We start from the raw sequence: 20,416 nt of genomic DNA, 5'->3' as shown, positions 1-20,416 counted from the left end.
CAGGAGATGGTAGTCAAGACTGTGTTTCAGGAGACAGTAGTCAAGACTGTGTTTCAGGAGATGGTAGTCAAGACTGTGTTTCAGGAGACGGTAGTCAAGACTGTGTTTCAGGAGATGGTAGTCAAGACTGTGTTTCAGGAGACAGTAGTCAAGACTGTGTTTCAGGAGATGGTAGTCAAGACTGTGTTTCAGGAGACGGTAGTCAAGACTGTGTTTCAGGAGACGGTAGTCAAGACTGTGTTTCAGGAGATGGTAGTCAAGACTGTGTTTCAGGAGACAGTAGTCAAGACTGTGTTTTAGCAGTCAACATTCATGTCTAGAGGCTTTTGTTTGTTACACAAAACAAAACCAAGAAAGCAAAGCAAACTATTCATTAAAATCACACACAGTGCTGCGTGTAAAGAGGAGCGAAGACAGGACACACTGAAGCAACCAAGACCCGATAATTACCAAGCCAAACAAGCAACCGCTCTTCCAGCTTGAGCTAATTGTACTGATAAACCCTTGTCTAATTAATGACTCTTCCAGCTAAAAATAGCAGAATGCTTACACTCATGCTGCTGTTTGACTGGAAGAGAAGCTGTGCTTATGGTTTCTGCAAGAGGCTTTGGAATTTTAGAAGGGATCAGAATCGACCAGAGTTTTACACTGGAGACATTTCTCAAAATTATTTTTAATGAAAAAAAATGTTATGGGTCCTTGGGAATGAAGACCACAAATACCTTACTCTGGCAGGGACTGTGGGTGTGTCCGCTTTCAGTCTCTATCTCTCTATGATCTCTGTGGGCAGAACAATGGCTGTGACACCATTCTCGGAAGCCAGATGCCAGCAGGTGTGGACTTTAGAAGGCCTTGCTCCAAGGGCGGCTAAAGGAGGAAGGCGGCGTGGCCAGCACAAAACCACACTTCTCCGAGAAACTTCTAAAACACTTTCTCTCTCCTTTTGGTCTTTGGAGGAGCAACTGCTGATTTTCACTGGCCCCTCACGTCCACAGGATCAAAAGCCTGTCTTTGCTAGTAGTACCATGAGCTCATGCGGTAACAGGCTCTGGGGCTCCCTGCCAGCGTGTCGATGGCCCGGCTGATCAACACAAACTGATGAGGTAACTTCTGGCGCACTCCTGTTTAGTAGCTGCTCAGCTATCACACCCCTCCTTCTCTAAAACACAATCCAACAAACACAGCGAGATCCTCTTGCTCAGGCGGGGCAGGCCCGCTCTGCCCTCCAGCCCATCTTACCTTGAAGATACATTTCTTCCCCTTCGGTAAACATCTGGTTGCATCTGCTGCATCGTGCGCAGCTAGGGTGATAATGTTTGTCACCTGCCTGCAAGAGAAAAACCAGACCCCATTAAATGGCCCCTACACCCTTTTCTGGATTTGAGGAGAAATAGTTGTCAGGTTGGCCAAACTCCGCCTCCCATCAGTCCTACATGGTAAAGCCGACCTCACTGGGCCTGGACAAGGCTTCTCAGGGTGGTTCATTCCCAGAATGATGGTGGCCTTGTCTCTTGGGATTTCTGGCTCCTAATCCCTCTTGATCTAGGCTTCTGGAAGGTTTTCCAGACAAACAACTTAAACAGGGGAGACGACCACTGTGTCTTCCCACAGCTCCATCTTAAGACTAACATAGATGTTTATGTTGGAGGCTAAAGAAGGGTGACACTCACCCACTGAAGAGAAGCAGTGGGGCTGGGGAGAATACTCCGTTAGTAAACTCCCTGCCACGCAAGCCCGAAGAACTGAGTCCAGCCCCAAAGACCCTAGGTAAGGAAGCCGAGGGGGTATCAGAGAGGTGGAAACACTTGGATCCCTGGGTTCACCAGACAGCCTAGGCAGCTTGGAGACTTCAAGGCCAAGTGATAAAATCTGTCTCGAAAAGTCAGGTGGGTGAAACCTGAGCATGACCACTAGCCTCCAGGAGCACACACACACACATACACACACACACACATACACACACATACACACACATACACACACACGCATGTGCACACATATGGTCATACACCTATATATGCACAAATAAAAATGGTCCTGCTTAGCATATTTTTACTTTCTTGGCTATGTTATCAGAAAATAATCAGATCTATCCAGCTTGTACCAAGACAGACAAAACCCTTTTAAAAGGTATCATTTATTGTTTTCGTCTTAAAACTCAGATTCTCTCTACGACGCTTATATCCATGTTTTGACAAGGTCTTATTGCAAGAGTTCCCAGGGAAAGCATTTTTACTGAGGTGGCTCTACAGAATTCTCATGCATGACAGATGTCATCGCAGCAAGTGTCAGCTTCCCAAGGCAACGTGTCACTAGACACAGGGACAATTCTCTAGACAGGTGTCAGGTCACATTAGTGTCATGGTCCAAAAGCAGGTCTGCCCAAAACAGGACCCTCATTCACAGCTTAGCAAAGAATCTTCCTGCACCTCAGAATGATCAAATATGCTCTGTGGTTATGTCATTTTTATCAGTCATTGTGAGAGCATTTCTTTTGAAGTAATCGGTGCCATGGAAGGGCTGAGAAAGAGAAGCGGCTGCTTCCTGCTCCCAACCCCGTGTGAAACCTCAACAGGAAGTCAGGGGCTTGGCCTGATTCCTGTCTCACATCCTCTTGCAGAAAGTCGCCTCTTATCAGCCGCTTTGAGTAGGTGGATGGCTACTCAAGATGCTCAACCAGAAAAAAGAAAATACTAGAAGCATCTAAAAATAGAAGCCGTGACAGGAAATTTATCAATGGCATCTGCCAGAAATCTCAGAACTGGTGATCTTGGAGTCTACTAGCTATTTCTTATTAATTTAAAAATCCAAATTTTATTTGGGGGAGGATTGTAGGGCCAGGCTGCAAGTGGCAAGAGAAGATAAGATGGATGGACATAAAGTAGCTCTTGCCCTTAGCATCTACAAAGTCAGGTGTGAGCAGAAGGAAGGAGAAGGCTTTCACTGGGCTCCTAAACCAGGCTGGGATGTCAACACAAAGGGGCAAAGTTAATCTGGATGATCTCTGGGTCCTCAGGGCAGTGAAGGGTTAATGAGTCCTTGGCAGGAATCTGCTGTCATCTGTGGTAAAACATTCTCAATGAACTAGGGACAGAGAGGATTACTCCAGGGGGATAAAGTTGCTTTAACTTCGCCAGTAAGGCATATAAGAAAATTCTAATTAGGCCCAGGAATAAGACAGAGAAACACACTTACCAATATATTCTAAAGGTTTGCGACCCAAGCCATGTGAGAAGTTAAGAAAAATAGTAAGTATGAAAAGGTGACCGGTAAAAGAATTGTGTCAAGTAAGTAGAAACACACACACACACAATTTCTTATTCATAAAAAAAAAACATGCAGCTGGGCAGTGGTGGTGCATGCCTTTAATTCCAGTACTTGGGAGGCAGAGGCAGGTGGATCTCTGTGAGTTCGAGGCCAGCCTAGGCTACAAGAGCTAGTTCCAGGACAGGCTCCAAAGCCACAGAGAAACCCTGTCTCGAAAAACAAAAAAACAAAAACAAAAACAAAGAACAACAACAACAAAAAAAAACATGCAAAGCAAGATGTGTGTAAAGACATGTATATAACTAAAGATCTGAATAGAAGTAACTCAAAATTTTATTAAATATTGCCAAAGTGCTGATTTATCTACAATCAACCTGTTAATCTAATATATGCTTAATAAAAAAGCCCCACAGGCATTTCCTTTACCGTCATGGACAGTGCTTCAATGCATTCATATAAAAGAAAACATAAAAACAAATATATTTTCAAAAAGCATCAGCAAGAAGAGGGACATTTCCCTTCTTAAGTTCTAAAGCTAAGATAATTAAGGTGCATTTAATGACACAACGGCAAATCAGAGCATGGTGAGGGGAGGCAGCTGCGTGCGAACGCACGAGAAACTTCACTTGGTCATCAAAATAAATTCCCCAAAAATTGGAATAGTAGGGTTTTCAATAAATGGTGAGCACAACTGATTGTCCATTTAGAGAAGCATGGATTTTGATTCTTTACACAACCAATTAAAAAAATTATGGAGTTTACAAAGACCAAAATGGAAAAAAATAGAATTATAGGAATACATACGTTTTTTAAAAAATTGTTTGTTAAAAAATAAACAGGGTAGAAAGGCAAAATTTAGAAACAGTAAAGAGAAATCCTGCTGGTCTATGTGCAAAAATACAGCTCTCTAGACAGGAAGAGAAATACAAAAAGCCTGCCGCAGGCCTCTGGCAAAGGGCACTCGGAATGTACGACAAGAGCCAGCACCCAGACACTGATGCCAACGTGGGCGAAGGGCAAAAAATGCGGTGATTTCCCCAAGAAATCAACCATAGGGTGGGGGAGGGGAAGAATGAGGAAGAGGAGGGAAGGAGGGAGGAAAAGTTAGTACATTAGTTAGTCCACAAGTTAATAAGCAAGCTAATTAGTTGGTTCATTCCTAGCAGTGATAACGAGGAAAACATGGATTCGATTTTTTTCATCAACCTGGTAAGGTTGAGAAGAAGACCAGTGTGAGGAAGTAGCTAGGAGTTCCCTACACTGCTGGTGACTAAAGAGGAGTGGGCGCTATGCATGGACCTCCAGAGATGGTGGCCACGGTGGTCAGCACGCATACTGCTAAGACACAAAGCGGCCACACCGAGAGGGCTGCACATCCTCCCGTGTGTTTATCCGAGAGGCCAAACATGTCAACAGATTCCCGTCATGCCAAGACTCCTAGAAACAGAGAGCAGCTTTAAGCCCTGGAGACTCTTTCTGTCTCTGAAAGTGTGCAGGCCGGAGGGCGGAGGACAGAGGTCCTGCTCCCTGCGGGTGAACCACCGAGACTCCTGTTTCCTTTCTCTTCATTCGGACACTCACGCAGTTCACAGCAAGCCCTGTGTAACGAGCCATGAAAGGAATCAGAGCGAACACTGAACACATTTGCAGGGTCCTGCGCAAACCGAGTGAGACTCAGAGGCAGCTGAATCAAAAGTCATTTAGATTGGAGTGATTTTCAGAAGGGAAAGCTTTTCTGTTTATGAGCAAGAAATACCAAATGGAGAGCAAGCACGACTTATCACAGAGACTGCTACCTCATAAGGCACAGCAGGACTCTGGCGGCAGGTGGCTGTCTGAGTGACAGTGGCCTGGTACCAGCCCCAGGCACCCAGCTCGCAACTCTAGCCTAAGCCTGGGAGACTAGACCGTCAGTACATGCCAGAGCTCTGGCAATTCCAGTCATTCTCCATTTAAAAAAAAAATCTGAAAATCTGCCAGGCATGGTGCACACCTGTAATCCAAGCACTTGGAAGGCTAAGACCAGAGGCTTTCCAGTCATCCGGACTGACAGTGAATAACAAACCCTTACAACCACATACAGCCATTTAGTTAATTAAAATACACATTAAAATGGCATGCAGGAGGCAGAGGCATGCAGGTCTCTGTAGTTAGACACCGGCCTGGTCTACGCTGCATGTTTTAGGCCAACCAAGGCTTCATAGTGAGACCCTGAAAACTAAACAAACAACAATAACAAAAACAAATAATTAAAATATTTAGAAATATTTCTTCTAATTCATATTACACTACACTCTAGCTGGCATGAGATGCCACACAAAATGCACAATTTGATTCCTTAGCTGGATTCTCGAAGTGCCTTACTACAACTTCCAAAACGTTGAATATAAACCAAAACCAAACAAGCCACTGGCCCTTAGCCATGTTGATCACTTCGATGGGTATTGTATCATCTGACCAATCCCTGACATATAAGCTAGCATTCTGAGAAAATTCTCTGTTGTAAAATTTAATGAGATACCAAGTTTTCAGCAGGCCCGTGGCTGTCTGGAAGAGAAGAAAGCTTTCAATCCTTTACGGACAAGGCGCAGCTCCAAGGCTTGGGACTCAGTTCTCTGCACCCACGGAGCCTCTGTTCTGTTACCTCTTACCTTCCTAAGCCCTGGGACACCTTCTGAGAAAGTGCAGAGAGGTGTCAACAACACAATTTCACCCCACTCAGATGTAAACTCCTGCTTGTGTGTGAAATCCCGTGTTACTATACACTCCGGAACGGGGCTGGGGAAAACCACTTGGGTAGGGAGGGACATTCTTGGTGATGGGAACAGAACTTTGCCAGATACTCTGTAGTGTCTGTTACCCGGGAGGGATTCTGAGGACCTGACTTGCCCTGGGCTGACTAAACAGGCTGCAGGCAACAGGGAAAGGAAACTATAATTTTGAAGCCCTTCCAGGGACCACAACCTTCTAGATCCCAGGCTGCCAACTGTCCCTGTTAGCTTCTCTTTATCCTCTTCTTGGGGTGCACAACTCAGCCCCAAGCCCTGGAGGTTGACCTTTGACAGTTTATCACTTCTGTCTTACAGATGCTGTTGGAGTGGAGAGCAGGGTGTTTAAACAATTGATCAAAGGGCTCAAAGGGGCCAGCTGTGATCTGAGCCCTTTGATAGATGTGGCCAAGAACAGGTCACAAAAGTCTCACTTCTTAAAGAAACAATCACACACAAGAATCGGTGGAGAGACCCAGGCGTGACTAATCGCAGGTGTGTTGGGTTGGCCTCCCATAATGCCCTGCTCTGTGCCAGGTACTGTTGTGGAATATTAGTTTAAGATGTGTTATATTTGTTTCTGCTATGGAATATTTATTTAATGATGCAAAGATGTGTTGCATTCTTTTATATTGCATTTGTTTACTCTGTAAAGCTGTGTTATTTTTCCTGTCTAAAACACCTGATCGGTCTAATAAAGAGCTGAATGACCACTAACTAGGCAGGAGAGGAATAGGTGGGGTTGCCAGGTAGAGAGAATGAATAGGGGGAGAAATCTAGGCTCCAGAGAAGAACGAAGAGAGGGAGGAGTAAGAAAAGGAGGGGATGATGACCCCAGGGGCAAGCTGCACAGGCACACAGGTACACAGCCATACAGCCAGCTGCAGAGTAACAGGAAAGAAAGACATACAGAATAAAGAAAGGTAGGAAGCCCTGTAGTAGAATGTAGTTAAAGAGGAACGGGATAATTTAAGTTAAAATAAAATTAAAAAAAAAAAAACTGGCTAAAAGCAAGCCAAACTTAGGCCGGGCATTCATAAGAAACAATAAGTCTCCATGTATTTATCTGGGAACTGGGTAGTGGGCCCCAAAGAGTTAAAAAAAATACAAAACAAAAACTACAAGGTACCACACAAGAGCTTCTCAGTAGCTTGTCTCACAGTGCCCCAAAGAAGCAGGGACTTTGTTAATTATTCAGCAAGAAGGTCCTAATGCTAAAAAGAACAATTTACTCAGAGCCAGAAGGCAGAGCTGACTTTTAAACCCAGATTCACCAAATTGGTTCCCAAAAGCACCAAGTGCACTATCCTACAGGGATCTCTGGTTGTGAGGCAGAGGGATGCCTTCCAGTACTTTCCTGGAGGTGGGAACATGGTCACATGCCTTCTCAGGCAGACTCTTGAGAAACACGGAGGGTCTGCCCCCTCCCCCACCACGATCATTTGTTAAATAGTTTCCATAGGAGTTACGCGCAAAGTCAGAGGTAGTAGGTTTGTAAGATCCAAGTTGATTCAGAGATGGATTAAAGGCTCCAAAGGAATCAGAAAGTTGCTTCCCACTCCCCAGACCTCTGGCAAACACGTAAGGGCACGTATCATCGGAGGCTGGTGTGGACCAAAGGCATTCCAAGTCCACTGTGCACCAGCAACAGTCAAGGGTTTTTATTTCTATCTTTATAAACATTCTGCTTTTGTTGGTGTTCCCGAGTGTGTGCACACGTTGCACAGGAATGCACGCACACTGGGGATTGTTCTCAGTTGCTCTCCACGCTATTGTTTGATGTAGGGTCTCTCACTGAACCTAGAGGATCACTGATCTGGGCAGACCCTGCTGCCGCAGCTTCCCAGTCTGGGGATCACAGGGGTATACCACCACACCCAGTTTTATGTGGGCTCTGAGATCCAAACTCAAATCCATACAGTTGCTCGTCGGGCACTTTACCACCAGAGCTCTCACCGTGGGAACATTTTAGAGATGTGTTCAGTAACCCTGGAGTGGAGCTCAGAAATGAGCCCCCTTTAAAAAAATGTATAAACACTCAAATTGGTCAATATAGGTCACCACTCACCAGGGAAACATCAGCGCCCCACACCTGACAACAGAGGAGGCCAGAAAAAGGCCAAGGATCTGAGGCAAGATTGCCCAGCTGGAGAACGAGTGGGGAGGGAGAGCCCTGCTCAGCCTCTGTGGGAAGGCCAAGCTGGTGTTGACTCAGCACCTTCGCTGCCACCCTTTTCCCCCTGTACTGGGAGAGGTTTCCACCCTGACTGGACAGGCCTGATCTCAGGAATGCAGACTCATCGGTTCCGGGAGGCCTTTTCCTGATACACCGTCATCAACAGGCAGACTGATGAGGGTGTGCCTCGGCCCCAGGTTTGTGTGCTGGCACAGGTGAATGAATCGGTCCACCCAGGCAGCTTCCACCAAGCCCAGAAAGTACTACAAGTCTGTGCAAAGTCAGCCTGATGGGTGAGAACGCCAGGAACTCTGTCCCAGACATCATCACCATATCACAAGGAGGACAGCAATTTGCTGTCAAAAACAAGGAGACTCAAAAGTAACTCCTGTTTGCTTCAGTCACCTGTTTAAAACCAGAGGGGGCCGGACAACTCCCTCTTTGAGCATGTAGGTATATCTTGCAGAAATGCATATTGTATTTTGCAGACTGAATTGCTACTGCTTTCTCGTCTCCTTCTGTAGGGCCCAGGGCAGTTTGGTACATACCTGCCAGGACAGACTCAATAGAGACCAACCAGAAAGTAGGCCTGAGCCTCAGTTTACCCTAAGGCAACACCTGACTCCAGAAAAGACCACCAGGCAACACCCAATCAGCATCCAAAGGGGAAAGTACCTATCATCCCAAAGGAAATACCTAAGGTTCCAATCCTGCAGATAAGATCACCTTAGCCCAGCACATACCCATTCCCTTTCACCAGGATACCCCTAGACAAATGTCAATCAAGGATCCTGAACCTTAGAAATCCCTCACCGCCCCCCCACCTCTGCTATGATAACCTCACCCTGATTGAGCTCAAGGCTCTCTGATGATGCCAATGTGGTGGACACGCGGAGAGTCCAAGTTTGAACTTGAATAAAAGCTCTTTGATTTTACATATGGGACTTGGTCTCCATGGTGGTCTTTTGGGGGTCCCAGCGATCTGGGCATAACACTTCCAACTGATTAAAAGCTGTAAGGCCGTCTCTGTTACTTAGTGGTACTAAATAAATACTACCCGCAAATACGCGCATCCCCAAAGGACATAACCAAGCTCCAGGTGACTTTGAACTCCTGATCCTCTCACCGCTACCTCCTCAGCTCTGGGGCTCCAGGTTATTTGCTAGAGCTACAGCCCAGCCAGTTCTCTATCGAGTTTCAGCAGGAATGTACATGGAAACTGAGGGGCTGTTAAAATGTCAAGCGCCCAGCCCAGGAAATGTTCTAGCAATCTAGGACCGAGGTAATTTAAACTACTTGGTTTTAAAACTTACTATTATTTCTGTGTCACAAAATCAACACAGTGGTGTCGTTTGTAGAGCGACAGAACAGAAGAGGGAGTCTGGAAATGTGTCCACGCATTCATGATCAGCTGATCTTCAGCAACTGCCAAGGTAATTCTGGGAAAACTGGATAGCCCCACCCCACGAGAGTCCTGCTCAATACATGTATTAGCTAACTCAGCATGGGCTGTTAATACACATACACAAATAAAAACTAAGTCTGATATTTCTTTTAAGGTAATAAGGTAAAAAACTCCTATGATCTTGTTTTGAGCAAAGATTTCTTAACTGTTATACCCAGGGCATGATCTACAGAAGAATCAGTTTGATTGTCATCATTAAATCCCTTCTCCCTTAAAAGGGAAGATCTTCCAGAGACAAAGAGAAATATTTGTAGATCACACATATGAAAAGTGATTTGCGTCCAGAGCGTAGACATAAGTCTGACAATGCATTAACAGGAAACGGGGCAAAACGGGAAGGACCAGCTCAGTAGGCTCTGCCCTGCACTCATGAGCAGAGTCACCACCACAAAGGATGGAAAAACCAAGCTAAAGAAACAACCACCAGCCAAGATGACGACGACAGAGGTGGAAGGAGTCAAACCCAAGGCCTGTGTGCTGGTCAAGCACTCTGCTGCTGAGTGCACCCCATCCAGCCCCCTGTCCCTCAGAGCCTTAGACAAATACTTCAACAAAGAGACATATGGATATCTAATAAGCAAACAGAAGTGTTTGGAACATTGTTTAGTCATAGTAAATAAAAGGAAAAACCATAGTCACGTGTTAACATTGTAATAGTTACATCTCTGAGAAGATGACTGTACCAGGTGTTGAGGATATGAGAACAGTGGGGCCTTTGCAATCCCTAATGGCAGTTACAGATTTGAAACCTCTTTGGTAGTCTTTCAAAAAGCTAAAAATAAGCATGCCATGCTGATGGCAGAGGCTGCTTGTTCGTTCCTGGCTGCCCAGACCCAAAATAATCACTCAGAAACTATACTATTTGCGATATTGGTTGGCCAATAGCTTAAGCGTATTTCTAGCTAGCTCTTACATCTTCAGTTAACCCATCCCTATTATTTTATATTTAACATGAAGCTCATGGCATACCGGCAAGATTCAGGCTCATGGATCACGTCTTTCTCCTCTGGCAGCTACATGGTATCTCACTGACTCCGCCTCTTTTTTCTCTGGCAGCCACATGGTATCTCTCACTGACTGTGCCTACTTTCTCCTCTGGCAGCTACATGGTATCTCACTGACTCCACCTACTTTCTCCTCTGGCAGCTACATGGTATCTCACTGACTCTGCCTACTTTCTCCTCTGGCAACTACATGGTATCTTACTGACTCCGCCTATTTTCTCCAGCACCCAGTTCAGTTTTCCCACCTACCTCTATTCTGCCCTGTCGCAGGCCAAAGCAGCCTCTTTATTCATGAGCCAATCAAAGCAACACATATATAGAAGGACTTCCCACATCACCATGCAATCACATACTTCTCACTACTACATGTTGACAGAATAAAGACTGATTCCACAGAAAGATGTAGGTGAGAGTCTGTAGTGACTCCAGTCCCAAAGCATTGGAGTCCGAATGACCCCAACTAGTAAAACACTGAGGGCTGGAATGTTAGAATAAAAAGAAGGGGGGATCCTCAGCAATAGGCATACACCCAGTGACCCGGATGGACTGGAACTACTTTCTGTTAAGTGAAAGGAGCCAGATATTTATAAGAAATTCTAAAGAAAGAGGAAGTAGATCTGAGGTTGCTGAGAACAGGGAGGGGTCAGGATTGCAGCAACCGAGCTGTCAATCTGGGGTAATGGGAAAGCCCTGAGCCCTCATTGTCCTACACTGTGGCATCATTACACAACTGTACACTCATCATAATCAAGAGCTATACTTGCGGTGATTTATGATATGTTCTTTCTTTCTCAATAAAGGCACATGAACAAAGAGGGTGGGGAGAGACAGTACTAAACTATCCCATTCACAGTCAAAGGGAGGCTTATGCACATCCGGTCCTGCTTAGAGGCCCAGATTACCCTGGAAAACTGTATGAAAAGATTCTACTCCAGAATAAAGTAACCCATGTACACAGGTGAACAGATGCACAGGTGCAGCCCAGAATAAAATAATCCATGTACACAGGTGGGACAGATGCACAGGTACAACACTGTGCAGTGAGCAGATATATAAAATTTTTCATTATTTTAAAAGCTTACTTGTGCAATTATTATTTCTTTGTCTTTGCTTTCCTTTTGTATGAAAGGAGAAAGTCAGCTGTAGACAGAGTAATTAACTTGGCACTGTCTATGAAGGGAACCTGGATTACTACTTCAAATGAGTTAAAAGGAACAGGTTGACAGGTGGCAAATGGTCACAGTTCTTCTGGGAGCAAACAGAATTTTACTGCACAAAGTGCAGCCTTCCTGTACCTGAAGTTTGCTGGCAGAGTTTGCTAAAGCTGAAGACAAATGAGGTCATCTTTAAAAGTTTTCATTTTGTCTTTCTGCTTCTATTGGAAGGACTTTACCACGTAGTACAAACGGAGGTTGATCATTCATTTCCTGGCCGCCCAGACCCGAATAATCACATGGAAACTATATTAATTACAACACTGCTTAGTCTATTAGCTCAGGCTTCTTATTAACTAACTCTTTCATCTTAAATTAACCCATTTCTATTAATCTGTGTATCACAATGAGGCTGTGGCCTACTGGTAAGGTTCCAGGGCGTCTGTCTCCTTCTGCAGTTACATGGCATCTTCCTGACTCCACCTACTTTCTCTGTATCCCTTCCAGCCTGGCTCTATTCTGCCCTGCCATAAGCCAAAGCAGCTTCTTTATTCATTAGCCAATAAGAGCAGCACATATACAGAAGGACCTCCCATGTAGTGGGGAGCTGCGGGCTGCGTTCCTGCCGCCCCAGCTCCTGGTCCGCCTGGCTAGCTTATGCCCCGAAATAACCACACACAAACTGTATTCTTTTAAAGATGCTTGGCCCATTAGCTCTAGCCCTTAGTGGCTAATTCTCATATCCCGATCAACCCATTTCTAATAATCTGTGTAGCATCAGTCTTACCAGGAAAGATTCAGCATGTCTGACCTGGTGGCTTGCTTCATCGCGTCTGCCCCAGAGAGGAGAGCTATCAAGTCTGAGCTCACTTCCTCTTCCTCCCAGCATTCTGTTCTATGTTCTAACCTATGAGGGCCAAGCAGTTTCTTTATTTTTTAACCAATGACCTTCCTCCATCACTCCCACATCAACGTAGTACACACACACCAAAACAAAACACCACTGTAAATACCGCCAAATCTTTTAAATCTACTACCCCAATTGTGTTTTCTTCTCCTTTTCAAGCAGACGTTAGACTGTTTCACATTCTTAGTGAAGTGAGTAGAAATGAAAATTCCCATAAGCCCATGCCCATTACCCTGGCCCTGTCCAGCTTGCCTATCAGCAGTGCCTGCTCTACGGCTGTGTTTGCTATAGCTGATGGCCTGCTTTGACATGAGTATCACCTGAGCCCACAGTTCACAATGGGGGTCACTCTTGGTGCCTGTACACTCTACAGGTCTAGACAGTTTCTAATGAGGTGTGACCCTCATGACAGTCTCATCTAGAATAGTCCCTCTGCCTTAAAAGCCTGTGTGTTGTGCCCAGTTACCCTAAGTGTTATTTCTTGCCATAAGTGGTTTTCGCAGTATGGGATGCTATGATCCTAAATCTCTGTCAGTATCCCACACTGTTCAATTTGCCCATCATTTCAAATTCATCCCTTTCAGAAGGTATCCTTCAGATCCGGAACAGATAACATGGGTTAAATGCAATCCTCACATTTCTCTCCTCCTGTAAGTTATTAAGGAATACAAGGTTGGGGCGTGACCAGGGACCAGAGAATGAGGTTCTGCATGCTCCAGGGTGGTAACTTCACCTGGCGTACCCAGGAAAGGCTTCTCGTAGAGAAGCTGCTGCTGCTGCTGCTGCTATACCTTCTTTGATCCTTTTTACTTCTCATCAGAACAATGTCATGCATTTCATATGCCAGGTTGCTCTTCCTTATAAAGGAGGAAGAGAACTTGGAAAATCCTTTCCCACACTCATTTTAGAGAGAGTTACGTTTTTTTTCTTCTAGTAAAATCCTTTATTGACGTTGTGCACATTCTGAGAACTGGGCACAAATCATAAGTGTATATGAAGTTGCACACACACAATGCACCCTGCACCCATCACTCAACCAGGAAAAAAACACAGCTGTACCCAGAAATGCTTTCCGCATCTTCCTGGGCTCCTTCTATTAGCATGAGGACGTTAGCCCCATGTGCCGGCTCAGCCTGCAGAGTTTGTACTGATCGAAGCAAATCTCTCCTGTGTTTCATGAAATCTCATGATTACATCTTATTTCTTTGTGCCTATCTATGATATTGTAATCATCCTTTCTACTCCCGATGGACATTTGGGTAGCTTAAAACTTTGGCCTTTTCTGAAGAGTGCTGTCACAGGCTCCTGTGTCCATCTTCTTGTGAATTCTAGCCACATTTTAATTTCATGCATACACAGTGGAAGGAAGAAGCCGTGTGCAAAGCCACGGGGTGACACGGTCAAACACTTCCAAAGTGGGTTTGCTTTCTATTACCATTTTAATCTGAGAGGAATTTGGGAGAATTAAGGACGAAGAATCATATTAAGAGTACTTTGCTAAATTGATCCCCAAAGTGTTTTTCTAACCCCTATGGATTGAGTGATCTTTTATGAAATGGTCTCTCAGTAAAATCACTGGTTTAATCCCATAAGGTATCCATTATCTTGGGACCTCCAGCCCACTACCAGGCCAGTCTCCACCCTCCCTGTCATCCTCCTCTGTGGCTAGCATCCTTTGAACTGGATGGAATACAAATAATCCCATCTTCCGTTCCTAAACTGCCTTGAAACCAGCATGCAATGACAGCGTTGCCTGGATCACGTGCTATCAGTGTTTGCCACGGAGCCTCAAAGTGTGTTCCAATTCAGGACATGGCATACTGGAGGAAAATGCCCCACCCTCTGTGTGTGTGTGTGTGTATGTCTGTGAGGGTGGGGAGTGTCTGAGGACTCCAGCAGCTTTTAATAGCTCCAGTGTTGCCTATTCTTGATCTTCAGCAGCATTTCTAGTATCTGTTTTATCTGTTTGTTTATCTATTATTTCTGTATCAGGACACAGTCTCATTACTTAACTCTGGCTGGCTTACAGCTTGCTATGTGGGTCAGGCTGGCCTGGACCTCACAGAGATACTTGCCTCTGCTTCCTGAGTGCTGGGATTAAAAGTGCGATTAAACAACACCGAGGTTACTTTTACCGTTAACAACATTCTTTGCACTTGTTCTGTGGAAGAGTTTTAGAAAGCATGTTCATATCTCTGGTATGTGCTAGAAGAAATCTCCAAAGTTCTACAAAAAGCCCTCTGTCCCTTCATGCTAAAAGGTTTTAAAAGTATTCATTCCTCCTAGCTTGCTAGGTTACTGCATCCATCAAAGGAATGCTAATTATTTATTAATAAGTTACAAGTTCACTTCAAACAATATGAAACAAGGAAACTAGGCTGCAAAACACCTGGTGACATGCGGATATTTTTCTTCTAAACACTCAAACTCTGAGATTAACTTTATTGATTTATGTTGACACAGGGTCTTACTGTGTAACCCTAGATGGCCTGGCAGTTATTATGTGGACCAGGCTGGCCTTGAACTCACAGACATCTGCCTGCCTCTACCTCCAGACTGCTGGGATTAAAGGCGTGTGACACCCGCACCTGGATGAAATGAAGGCAACAGGGCCTTTTATGAAGGGGCCTCTTCAAGGAGCTGCACGATGAAAGGAAGCTTTGGGGTCCAAAGGGGACGTTGCTAAAGCACGCTGTGCAGGAGACTGAACGGCTCCTGGGGTTCTACTTGTGGTGAATATCAATCACTCGGGTTCCCCAGGAAGGGACCATGGAAACCCCAAGAGACTTCTTTTCTAACTCAGACACCATTCTACGTTCAAGGCCAAAAGGTTTCATATCCTTTGCTTTTTCAACACCAGAAGATACTTCTTTAAGTGGCGGCACACCTGCAGAAGGTAGACTTTTAAAATGGAAAATATTTAAACTTGTACAGCGTGCAGTAAATGGGTGGCTCTGATTCAGTCTAACGACTGGGTGTAGGCCTCTGTTTGTCAACTGCTTGTCTTTGCCAAGCTGCTAGCTCAAGACCACATTCCAGTTCTGTGACATCTATGCTGCACACTCTCCCAGCGGTCACAAACGTCTCCGTCCACCCCATTCATTTTCCTCTCTCTGTTTCTGTTCTACTCAACCTGAAGGGCTTCATAGCAACTGAATTCTCTATAGTAGAGCTGGGGCTCTGGAGCTGTCTGAGGCCTTCCAAGTTATTCCCATTAAATCCTTCCACCGAGCTATCCGGAGTGTGTGGCAGATGGTTCAGCTCTTGGCGAGCTACAGAATACTATCAGACTAAAAATATTTTGTCTTCGTACCCAGGGCTGGAGGAGCCTTCTAGGGCGGGGAACCAAGACTGGAGAGTCACAAAAACACAGCTTGCTTTTAAAAACATCCTCCCCTGACATCCTCTCCCATTGTGACTGGACCTCATCCCCTGTCACAAACAACTCGCCTGCACGCACTGCAGATTCCAGGCTTCATTGGGAGCAGGAGGGGGCTCCCAGCAGCCACCGGGTATCAGAGGGAAGAAATAACAGTGGGAAAATGGATCTGAAGAAGCAAGGGGGTGGGTGATAGGCTTCGGGACCCCTGGAGCTTCTTGGTGGTTCCCACATAACAGCACACGTAAAACTAAGCAAGGCACCTTCGATGACAAAAGAAGCGCCTGTGTCCTACAGGGACAGACCCACAACACACCCCAGTCTCTGAATGCTGGGTGGGTGCTGTCCAGCCCCAGGTCGTCTGAATTCCTCTGCTAGGGCAGGCCAAGGGGATGAAGCCAGGACAAGCAGGGAGGGCTGTGTGAGTGGCTTAACCCACCCTTCACCTGCTACAACAGACTCCACTCAACCTCAGGAGATGGAACTTTCCAGAGGTGGAACAGGGGGATGCTGAGAAGCGTAAGACAGCCCAAACCACAGCACAGACCAGTGCGTCTGAGAGCTCTGGTTTCCATCTTGTGTGGTGACACAGCACTGTGCCTACCCAGCTTCTGAGGTTAATGCATCTTACCATTTCGTGGTGAAATCAGAGGCACTCAGTCAATCCCCCTATGACGCCAGCAAAGGAGCAGCCCCACAGAAAATACAGCTGAGGTCTTGGGGCGGATCCCCCACCACTCAGCAGCCTGCATGCAGAGGTCCCTTCCACATGGTATTTGAATTCTGACCTCTGCTGCACCTCACGATGCTAAAATGCTTTGTTCCACTTGTGTGGGAAGAACACGTCACTAGTACAGCCTGCTGCAGGAAACGGTCACAATCATGAAGGGAGAGAACACAGAATCAGCAGCCTGGGTTGACAAGAGAAAACTTGGGCTTGGCACTCACTCTGTCTGTTTCTTAGGCTTTTGATAGTTTGTAGCGTTTGATAGTTGAATTAGAAACTCAAGAAAACCTCCTAGCTCACACTTCTATGTCTGTGAGAAACAAGGAAGTTAATAAAGGATATGAATAGTAAGCCCACCCTATGGCCAGGGTGGTCCTGAGCCAGTGGCTGCATCATCTAATGGAAAATCTCACATACCATGTGCCTATGCCAGGAGCAACTGCTGATGTTTGATCCTGCTCCTCCGTCTGAGAAGAATTTTCAAGTGTGTCTCCTTATTGTGGTGTGAATAGAAAGGTCCCCCATAGCTCGTGCATTTGAAAATCGATCCCCAGTTGGGGACGTCGTTTGGGAAGGTTATGAAACTTTAAAGGAGGTGGAGTCATGCTGGAGGAAGTATATCACTGGGGGTGGGCTTTGAGATTGAATAGCCTGGCCCTACTTCCTGTTCTCTCTCTGTGTACGTGGAATAAGGCAGTCAGCTTCCTGCTTCTGCCACTATGCCCTTTGCTGCCTTCCCTGCACACCGTGATGGACTCTGTCCCCTAGAACTGTAAGCCAAAATAAGCCCCTTCTCACTGAAGTTGCTTTTTGTTGGGGGTATTGCAGTCACAACCAAAAAGAAATTAATACACGCCTCATTGGAGGCTCATGGTATCTCCACTAGCTAAGAACAGCAGGTACCCACTACTCCCCCTGTTTTTGATGGGTAAGGGGAGGCTCTGAGATTGCTGTCTTCCTCGATGGTGGAGTTCATCATGAAAATCAGTGCCAAGAGAGAATACCCAGAGGAACTCAGGAAACAGCTATAAACCTTACAACCCAGAGACGCTTAAGGGGTAAAAACCAGGACCACAGAATCATATTTAGGAAGTGTGGCACGGGCACAATGTGGAGGGGCCACGCAATACAGGCTGGGTGCTATTCTTGTGAGCCTCATGTCCCCAAGCAGCAAGGGTTCATTCTCTGTTGAGGTGTTGGGGGCATGGGTCCTTTGTTGAACTAATCTGCTCCCAGATTCCACTATTTCCTCCTTTTCACACACTCTCTGTCAAGTCGTTGGGCTCGCAGACATGCCTAGTCAAGACCCCACTCACATTATTATTCTATCCACATAGCGAATTGAGCTTACATGGCCCTTTGGTGACTGCTACTAAACTGAGGCAAAAATCATGCCTTTTAGTAGCAAGCAGTGATAACGACACAGACATCAGCATAGGACAATTGCCAGAGTCTACGTCTACGCTAGAGAACGACCGTGCGTCCCACTAGCACACCAGGAGCCTATAACTTCATCACTGAGAAAATCTTCCATCTAAGCACAGAGCAACGGCACCCTTCCTACCGAGTCAGCGTGGGGCCTTATTCTATGCCGCACTTTCCTGTTTAAAATTCTTTACATACCAGCCTAACTCTTTCTAGAATAGCCTTGTTTTGGGATGTCGCTCCTAGTGTGTTTCTTGGCAGAGAGCAATTCTAACTCTTCTCATCTGTAATATGCAGGTCACCTCTAGAGAACACTCCCCACTTCCAACGTCAGTGTGCGTCAGAAATCAATGTTCCTTTCTGGGGACCCACAGGCCTCTCTCTGCTATGCTCCAAGACTTGACACCCGTCTCACAATCACATCATCTCGAGTGGACAGATCCCACACCCAGCATCCTCCGGAGCACAAAGGTCTGGACATGCCCCATCGCAGAGAAGTCCATTTCCTTCTGTCTAATCAGAACACGAAAGCTGTCACTGCTTCCTTGCTGCGGGCCAGCCATGCTGAGTTCGGGACGACTCTGGTGAGCCTTGCTGGAGGCAAGCGCCTCTTTCTGAAAGTAATGAGTCTATTACAGGCAGAGGCCTGAATGAAAGGGTCTGCTGACATTAGCTGAAGACGAAGAGGACCAAAACCAGCCACCTAAGGAAAGAAACTACGCAAGCATCTAAAGCAATGTGTGTACTATGAATAATCTGTATAGGCAGCAGTCTGCTGGATATGTCCTCTGGGGACCAGGGCTGCTCAGCCTGCCTGCCTGCATGCCTGCCTCCTTGCCTGCCTGCATGCCTGCCTCCTAACTGCCTGCATGCCTGCCTCCTGACTGCCTGCATGCCTGCCTGCCTGCCTCCTGACTGCCTGCATGCCTGCCTCCTTGCCTGCCTGCATGCCTGCCTCCTGACTGCCTGCATGCCTGCCTCCTGACTGCCTGCATACCTGCCTCCTTGCCTGCCTGCTTGCCTGCCTCCTGACTGCCTGTCTAACTGCACAGAAGCTGGGGCCCTCAGGCAGGAATCTCACTCCCCTTTGCTTCCGCCATATGCAGAACAGTAGATGTGCAGGAAGCTCTAGGTGAATGGAAGAGTCGGTCCTGAGCCCAGGGATGGGACAAGGGGCAGGGGGATGGCTCAGCAGGCACTCTGGCCTCTGACATCCACATGAAGTATGTGTCCTATACCTTGGCAAGAGGCAGGAACGGTGGCTACCACGACTCGGGAGTCGGGAGGACTCTGCAAAGATGGGTCCTATAACATGAGATCTTAAGAGCAGAATTCTGCTTCTCCGAGGATACAAGCCAGAATTTCCCCGTCACCCACAGCTCTCCACCTACCCACCCCCTTTTCTCAGCAAACCAGACCAAACCCCAAATCCCAACATTTGAGGGCCCTATCAGATACTTCTATAACTAAAGTTGCTTTTCTATATCACTTTTTCCTTTTTTAGACCTGACTTATAAATAATGATACATTTCATTAGAAAAAACTTAAAAAGGAACAGAAAGAATGAATATTGCTCTTCTATTGAAAAAAAGATAAAAAGCAGCTGTCTTCAGAGACAAATGTGATGTCCCCAACACAGACTCTCAAGGCTCCCAATAGGAAGAAATTAAATTTATTTCAGAATACGCCAGTATTCTATCACCTCTTAAGTCAAGCAAAACCAATTATCATTTAAAAAGAAAAAAGAATCCTTTGAGTTGACAACATCCGGACTTATTATTTCACACTACATTTATTTCAAGCTGGTTTACACCGATCAAGGCAATTTCAAGTCAACGCACTTCAGTTCACCCCTTCCTACAGGAAATGACCAGCAGTTAAAGGACGGCTTGGTCTGCGTGCTGGACTGCTCAGGATAACATGTACTCAAAGGCCCTCTCTAATGGTGGTGGCTGGCGAGAGCAAAGGGCAGCCCAGGCTAGCCAGAGACGGGTAAGAGCAAAGGGTAGCCCAGGCTAGCCAGAGACGGGTAAGAGCAAAGGGCAGCCCGGGCTAGCCAGAGACGGGTAAGAGCAAAGGGCAGCCCAGGCTAGCCAGAGACGGGTAAGAGCAAAGGGTAGCCCAGGCTAGCCATGGGTGAGAGA

General features: G+C 46.2%; 1 protein-coding gene across 4 annotated transcripts in view; it reads right to left on the bottom strand.

Annotated features, from left to right (window-relative positions):
• Ablim1 (actin binding LIM protein 1) overlaps positions 1–20,416 on the bottom strand; it is a 281,482-nt gene that overhangs the window by 47,574 nt on the left and 213,492 nt on the right. For all 4 annotated transcript variants that reach the window (XR_009057579.1, XR_009057580.1, XR_009057578.1 and 1 more), the window contains exon 7: positions 1,240–1,327. Coding sequence is in view for 1 of the 4 variants with exons in the window: in XM_057778252.1 (XP_057634235.1) it covers positions 1,240–1,327 (88 nt within the window). In the remaining 3 variants the exon portion in view is untranslated. The remainder of the gene's footprint in view (positions 1–1,239; positions 1,328–20,416) is intronic.

The sequence above is a fragment of the Chionomys nivalis genome, chromosome 8 (genome assembly GCF_950005125.1).
Source record: "Chionomys nivalis chromosome 8, mChiNiv1.1, whole genome shotgun sequence".
Lineage (NCBI taxonomy): Eukaryota > Metazoa > Chordata > Mammalia > Rodentia > Cricetidae > Chionomys > Chionomys nivalis.
This window is presented reverse-complemented; position numbering and strand designations above follow the sequence as displayed.